This window comes from Stegostoma tigrinum, chromosome 31, assembly GCF_030684315.1.
Source record: "Stegostoma tigrinum isolate sSteTig4 chromosome 31, sSteTig4.hap1, whole genome shotgun sequence".
Classification (NCBI taxonomy): Eukaryota; Metazoa; Chordata; class Chondrichthyes; order Orectolobiformes; family Stegostomatidae; genus Stegostoma; species Stegostoma tigrinum.
In genome coordinates, this window is record NC_081384.1 from 15,774,295 (window position 1) to 15,782,678 (window position 8,384).

The 8,384-nt window shown below is 43.4% G+C and overlaps 1 protein-coding gene across 1 annotated transcript in view; it reads right to left on the bottom strand.

The window, feature by feature from the left end:
• Positions 1–5,508, bottom strand: part of vat1 (vesicle amine transport 1) — a 46,887-nt gene extending 41,379 nt beyond the window's left edge. Inside the window, exon 1 of the mRNA XM_048560463.2 lies at positions 4,912–5,508. Within this exon, the coding sequence (XP_048416420.1) occupies positions 4,912–5,238 (327 nt within the window). The 5' untranslated portion in view covers positions 5,239–5,508. The remainder of the gene's footprint in view (positions 1–4,911) is intronic.
• Between the last annotated feature and the right edge of the window lie 2,876 nt (positions 5,509–8,384).

The window sequence follows — 8,384 nt, forward strand, 5'->3', positions numbered from 1 at the left end:
GGGGAGAAAGAGGCAGACCTCCATCTTCAGTCCTCCTCCTCCCCCCCCCCCCCACACCCCCCCCCCCCCCCCCACACACCACCCCCCCCCCCCCCCCAATTTATTCCAGTTCCCTCTCCGATGAAGGGTCCAGGCCCGAAACTTCAGCTTTTGTGCTCCTGAGATGCTGCTTGGCCTGCTGTGCTCATCCAGCTCCACACGTATCTTGCCAAGATTGACAGGTTCATTATAATTTACACTTCAGAAAGTAGCCTGCACCCTGGCCTCAATAGGGCAATGTGTACACTTCATTTAACTGTTAAACCTGGATTTCAGGGTCAATTTCAAACAGATTCCTCAAAGAAAGAAAAGCATCTTAAAAAGTAGGTACAGGCTGGGCTGACTGCTAATTAAGAACTCTGTTTCACAGTTCCAATTGCCTGTGACTAATATTCCAGGAGATCTACGACAAAAGATAAAAAGAAGTGTTATGCAGACGTGAAAGGTTTAAAGGAAAAAGGAGAAATTGCGTCATCATAAGCTTTGTCTGCTGGTCCTCGAAAGCATATGTAATGAGGTGCCAGAGTAACAATTCTAATTTTGCAGGATTTCGGATATTTTGCCACACACAGAAAATACACATTGCAAACAGTGACAGAATTGCAACAATCCTCCATGTAACATCAGCGGTAGCACTTAAAATGAAGCTACTAAATTCTCCACATCTACCACATCTTGCTCAAGGCATTCTTGGCATTGTGATCACAATCTGGTTTCACCAACATTCATTTTGTTGCCAAGCAGTGGAGGTGGAAAAGATGTTTGATATCTACTTACTTCTTTTGACTTCAGAAGTGAACATGATTTAAATGCTCCACTCTGCTATGACTCATGTTCTCTCAGCTGTTTTACACCCACAGGCTCTTCATTAGTTTGGAAAAATAATTAACTGTCCATGTCATTCGTGAAAATTTGATTGCATTCTTTATCAAAAATATTTTTTCCATTACTAATGGCATGAACCTTACATTTTTATATAAAATCATTCTACCCATAAGCATTGGCCAACTCAGATGATATGATTCTCAAATGCAGTTACTATAAAGAATACTGTGTAAACTTGCTACTTCAACCATAAATGCATCTGACGCCAATTCTAAAAGGTACCCACTGAACAAAGGTAGCCCTACTCCCATCCAAACTCATTATCTAGGCTACATGAAAACAAAACAGCCTGCTCATATCCTTCACACAATTGAGAGGGCAGAGTTTTAGCTTAGTCAATGAGTTAGTTACCCCAAGTCTTTACTTATTTACTTGCAAACAGCAGACAGGCTGCTGATTTCTAACCCAACTATCATATTCATGGGGGAGAGAATATGGGGAATTTGGTACCTTCACTGGCTAGATTTTACATTAACATTCTTTCTCACCACCACCCCTAACAATAAATTGAAAACATGCCCAAATTAAGCCATAAAAATTCAGCCCATATCCTACTCAGAACCTCAAACAGCAGCATTGTCCTGTGGATGCTGGAGATCAAAAAATAAAAAGAAAGTACAGGAGAAACTCAGCAGGTCTGACAGTATCTGAAGAGGTGATAGCATGGTGGTCATATCACCGGTCTAGTGAGCCAGAACTCCAGGCTGGTGTTTGAATCCCAACACAGATGATGACATTTGAATTCAATAAAAATCTGGATTAAAAAGCTGACCTGATGGCCAGCACAGAGGTGACGGGTGGGTAAGGGATAATAGCATGGAGCTGGAGGAACACGGCAGGCTAGGCAGCAGAGCAGCAGGGAAGTTGACGTTTCCGGTCAGAACCCTTCAAGAGGGTGATAGGATAGTGACAGCTCTTGGCCATCAAGGCTGCATTCGACCAAGTGTGGCATCAAGGAGCCCTAGCAAAAGTGGAATCAATGGGTATTGGGGGAAAACTTTCTACTGGTTGGAGTCATATCTGGCAGAAAGGAAGATAATTATGATTTCTGCAGGTCAATTATCTCAGCTCCATGACATCTCTGCAGGACTTTCTCAGAGTAGCATCCTACGCCAAATCATCTTCAGCTGTTTCAATGACTTTCCCTCCATAAGGACAGAAGTGGGAATGTTCGATGATTGCAGTGTTCAGCAACTTTCTCAACTCCTCAGACAATGAAATACACAGATCCTTAAATGCAACAAGACCTGGACAATATCTAGGCTTGCGTTGACAGGTGACAAGTGACATTCATGCCACACAAAATGTCTGGCAATGACCATCTCCAAGAAGGGACAATGTAATCAGCACCCCTTCTCATTTGATGGTGCTACCATCACTGAATCCCCTATCAATATGCTTGGAGTTATCATCGACTAAAAACTCAACTAGACTTGACACAAACGATGGCAACGAGAGCAGGTCAGAGTCAGGGAATACTGCAGCGAGTAACTCACTTCCTGAGTCCCCAGAGCCTGTCCTTCATTTTCAAGGCACAAGTCACAAGTCACAGGGGTGATGGAATACTTCCATTTGCCATGAAGGGTGCAGCCCCAACACTGAAGGGGCTTGATACTACCCAAGGCAAAAGCAGCTCATTTGACAGGCACCACTTCTACTCTCTCCAGCATGAACACTCGGTAGCTATAGTGTGTACTATCTGCAAGATGCACTTCAAAGAACATGAGACATCACATTCCAAACCATGACTATGTCCATGACCATTTCCATTTAGAAGGAAAACAACAGCAGAGACATGGAAACACCACCACCTGCAAGTTCTGCTCCATGCCACTTACCATCCTGCTTTGGAAATACAACATTGTTGCTGGGTGCAAATTATGTAGTTCCATTCCCAAGGGCATTGAGGGTCAATTATAGCACAAGGTATCTTCAAAAAAGTAGCTCACCACCACCTTCTCAGAGGACAACTAGGGACAGACAATAAATGCTGGGCAGCCGTGAAGCGCTCATCCCTTCAGTGAAGAAAAGAGATAACTGTGTCAAGTCAAAAATGGTATCTGACTCATTAACCTCTTTCAGAAAAGGAAATCTATCATCCTTATCTGGTCTGGACTATATGCTACTCCAGACCAAATGTGGTTGACTCTTATTGGCCCTCTGGTCATTCAGGGGTAAACAATAAATGCCAGTGTAGCCAATGACACCCACATCCCAGGAACATCATCAAAAAAGAGGAAATATAAGTTCAACCGAGCAGACTTGAAACATTAACTCAAAATTTCTCTCTCCATAGATGGTCCTAGACATACTCCGTTTCTCCAGCACTTTCTCACTCAAAAATCACTCTTGTCTGTGTTGATCGCCAACTAAAAATTTTTAATCCTTTATAAATACTTTCTAATCAAATGCGTTCAGAGATGCTATGGCACACTTTTGGAACAGGTGGGACTTGCAGCTGGGTTTCTTCACTTAGAAGTAGGGGCACCACCCACAGCCTACTCTGGTCCTACAGTACTCAAAGCACAACTTCTGTAAGCCACCAGTGGCAGCCCTCAGGCAGGGTTTGCCCCAATTCCACCCCCCCCCCCTCCCCGAGTCCCCAAAGGCTTTTACTTGTACACCCACCATTGGGGCCAATCGTCTCGATTTTCACTGGAAAATGAGCCATCTTTAGTTTGGCCACACCTCTGAAAAGCAGCAGAACATTTTATAGCATTAAAATAAACACCATTCACCCAAATATGTTGTTGCCTTGAGGCTCATACCCGAATAACCCCACTGAAAGATGGTACCTAATGCCCATTAAGAAATCAGCAAATGTCAGATCGAGTAGGATTCTGGAATGGGGTAATGATTTACAGAATTGCATGTAAACTTAAACAAAAATTACATTCACCCTTCTCCAACCTTTACACCACCCCACCCAAGATCTGAGAAGTGCCAAATCTCTGCAAATTAGCTGCACTGCTGCAGGGAGTGCCCAGGGATTGAGGCGTTGCTTGACACTTGGCACCTCCCACTGCAGGGAGTAAAAAAAAGCTGACCAATTGTTAATCCCCATCACTAGTCTAGTCAGACACCCAAGAGTGCATTTAAGTGCAAAACACAGCATCTCAACTTCATCTGCTGTGAAGGAACAGAAAGACAAAAATAAAATTCAGTTCATATTATAGCAATAACGTTCTGTTGAACAGTCAACGAGAATCGAAGAAAAGCAACAAAGTTAACGTTTATAAAAAAAAAGTACAATCAATGTCTTCACTACAAGATACAGGGGGTTTGTTTCCCCCCTCCCTTAAAAAAAAACTTTATTCGTAACGTTTGCAAAACTTCATTACATTTGAAACTGCATACTGTAAATCCAGAAAGGACAGGTCCTTTCCAATTCTATTCAGAGGGGAAATGATGGGAGTGGCACCCTTCTAGACGTATGGAGCTCCATTTTCTTTGAGGAAAATTTAAAATATTCCAAACGTCCAACCAGGATTTGGATTGAAAACTACACCAGAGACACTTCTGGAGGTCTAAATAGTGTATATAGGCAAAAAGAAATCCTTTATTTCACACCCGCCCCCATTCTTGTGGGCACATAACTGTTAAGGCTATCGAGCTTGTGAAGCATCAGAAAAAAAAGGGATACTTAGTTGAATCTGAAGGGAGGGGGAAGAGAAAAGGAATTGCCTCCCACTCTCGTTGAAGGAAAAAAAACCCGTAAATTTGAGACGGCAGACTGCAGAGATGTCGAACCTGCTTTTCGATTGGGTTCTGACAAGTTTCTGAATTACTCAAACGCAGCCCCAGCCCCGCCAAAGACCCGGTTGTCCTCTGGAGGGTTTGGGCGGTGGCTTCAAGATCTGAGCAACACAAAAGTGGAAAAAGAACTTTTTCTTTTGCTTGGGGGTCGGGAGGGTGAAGAAATAAAACGGGGTAAGTCTAGGAGGGTGGGGCTGTGAAAGCAAACACGTTTTGCAGGGAACACCTTACCTTTCTGTCGGTCACGTCCTCTCCGATGGTTTCCACCACCCCGGAGCACTCCATGCCTGGGACCAACGGCGGGGAGGACGGGAGTCTATCATAGAGACCCTGCCTGGCCATCAAATCGGCGAAATTCAAGCCACAAGCCTTGACTCGCACTAAGATTTCGCCTGATTTCGGAGCGGGGACATCTTTTTTGAGCTCCACTTTCAATTTATCGTAGCCCCCAAAGCCAGTGAGCACAATGGCTTTGTATGTAACCGCTGGCTCCGGCTCTTTGGCTTCTTGCTGAGGCTCCTGCTCTAACGGTGCTTCTTTCACTTCTTCCACAGACATTTCTCCCTTTTCCCCCCCCCTCTCTTTTGAAATGAAAGAAGAAACAAGTCAGCGGATGGAATAACGAATGGCCGAACTGAGGAAAGCCCAGCCTGATCTCGAGGAAAATAACCACTTACGACCGAACCGAGAACTATTTGTCAGTGAGAAACGCCTGACGATAAAGCGACCTGAAAACCCGGAGCTGGAATTTAAAGCTGGGCCTCCAACGTCACTGAGGTTTGGAGCCAGTGAACTGATTCTCAAGACGCATCGCCCTTTGATTTTTTTGCTTCCCTCTTCCTACCCAATTGTAAACACCAGTGCCTCACAGTAAAATGCTGATTATCTATAAATAAAGAAAACTGATTGTATTGTTATGCTAATAGGGAAACTCAGCGTAATCCTGCTCTCTATCATTAGAGAGGGACCACTGGTGGTAGTTTAATCTGGGGGTTACCACAGTTCAGGCAAGGAGAGCAGTTATCTGTTAACAAAGAAAACTCAAGCATACTGACTGCATTGTCCTTTCACCCCGTGGTTTAGGAACACACGATGTCAACCTAATCTCATGGGTCACAATACAGATTGCAGATGCAGGAAGCCAGGGTCTGTAGGTATGAGGCTGGAAAGGCATGGCAGGTCAGACTGCATCAGAGGAGCAGGTGAGTCAACATTTCAGGCCGAAACCCTTCATCAGGACAGTTCTGATAAAGGGTTTTGACCTGAAACATTGACTTACCTGCTCCTCGGATGCTGTCTGACCTTCTGTGCTATTCCAGCTCCACACCAATAGACTGTAATCTCACAGATCATATCCGTGGGCTAAAATAAAGTCATAGAGATGTACAGAATGGAAACAGACCCTTTGGTCCAACTTGTCCTCGCCCACCATATATCCTAAATTAATCACATGGGGGAGTGATGGCTTTGTGGTGTTATCACTGGACTGTTAGTCCAGGGAGCCAGATAACATTCTAGAGACCCAGGGTCGAATCCTGCCATGGTAGAATTTGAATTCAATAAATATCTGGAATTAAGAATCTAATGATGACCATGAATCCATTATTGATTGTCAGCGAAAACCTATATGGTTCACCAAAGTCCTTTAGGGAAGGAAACTGCCATCCTAACCATTTTCCTATACAGCCACAACAATACCTTACAACTCCGAAATTCAATGGACTGACCATTAAAGGCAAGTGTACCAAATGCCTTCTTCACTACCCTGTCTCGCTGCAACTCCATTCAAGTAGCTATGAACTTATACTTCAAGGTCTCTTTGCTCATTGTGTTAGATTTCCCACCTTCAAGCCTCCAATGAATTCTTCCTAATAAGATGGCCTCTCTTTAAATCAGTTTTCCAGGTATTTCCCCCAAATCTTGGGACGAATCATGATTCTGAACCAAAATTTAATGAGTGGAGGTGACTAAAATCTGAGGGAGGGTCACTGGACCTGAACCTTAAACCTGATTTCTCTCCATAGATGCTGCCAGACCTGCTGAGTTTTTTCCAGCAATTTCTGTTTTTGTTTCTAATTTCCAGTATCCGTATTTCATTTGGTTTTATTTTGACTAAAATATAGGTTGTGATTATATAATGGACTTGTAGTAAAATGAGCAAACGATAAGTTCTTACTGCAATTTCTGCCATAAGCTTGCTTAGGATTTTGTGCACAATAGTGTTGCACACAAGGCATGGTCTAACCCATTGTACTGCTTCCTGTGGACGGTAGAGAGGATGTTTGTAAAATATTTTTCTCTATCGTTCACACCTCCCCCAGTGCTGTGAACTTTACCAGGCTTCCTGCATGAACGTTGAAAATTCAAAATATCTCCCTGCGTCAATGCTAAAAGATTAAATTTATGTTGTCATTGCTGCTGGGCTGTAAGAATGATGCATGGTTTTGTGGATAACCAAGAATTATTGCAAGGCTGAGGAGTACAAGCAAGGTCACAAGTAAAGCAGAACTGACATTTTAAACAGTCCAATATTCCCCAGCTATTGAAGGTATCTGGGCAGGTTTTGATTTGACTTCAGGGCATAAAATCAAGTTTGAGGATTGGCTGCCTGTTAGAAAAACTGCCTGATTTTCATTGCCATTAATTTCACCCTGTTATAAAACTACTGTTTGTAATGGACAGTTGCCCTGTCTTGTCAGTTTCACACCTAGGCACAAACCTCAGAATCTACCCTAATACCTCTACTAGGAGGACTGGCCCTATTTTGGCATGTTGCTTCACCATTCGTGCCAATACTGCAGCAAGTAACTCACCTCCTGACTTCCCAAAGCCATCCCACCATCTACAAAGCTCAGGTCAGGAGTGTTATGTTATAATCCTCACTTCTCTGGATGAACTCTAGATGCCATTCAGAACAAAGCAGCCCAAATCCACAATCATGCAGACTCTCCATCATCACAGTGTGTACCATCTACAAGACACACTGCAGAAATTCACTAAAGATCATTAGACAGCACCTTCTAAACCCATGACCATTATCATCTTAAAGGACAAAGACAGCAGATGCATGAGAACACCTTCACTTGCAAGTTCTCCCGCAAGCTACTCACCATCCTGATTCGGAAATATGTTTCGGTTCCTTCAGTGTTGCCTGGTCAAAATCCTGGAATTCCCTCCCTAAGAGCATTGCGAGTGTATATAGAACACATGGACTGCAGCGGTTTAAGAAGGCAGCTTACCACCACCTTCTGAAGGACAACTAGGGAGGGTCATTAGGTGCTGGCCTGGCCAATGACTTCCATGTCCCATGAGTGAAAATAAAAAGAATTTGTTGCCAGGAATATGTTTTGGCACAACACTTAACGATGTGGGATGTTATAACCAGACCCTAAGAGACATTCTCCAAGTTATTATGGTTCCAAATGGGGCATCCCATATAGTCAAGCTCCCAGGTGAGGACACGTGAACTATTTAAGATAACAAAGTGTGGAGCTGGATGAACACTTCAGGCCAAGCAGCATCATAGGAGCACAAAAGCTGACATCACCTTTTTCATTAATCCCGTTTGTTTGTTTCAATAAGTTCAATTTATAAAGGATTCGCTCCCTTCTTGATACTTTTCTCCTGAACCAAATTAATTTATGTTTCAATAGGCACCAATTTAGCTAAGCTTGAGTTAACAGAAGAGTGAGTTTATTAGTTAC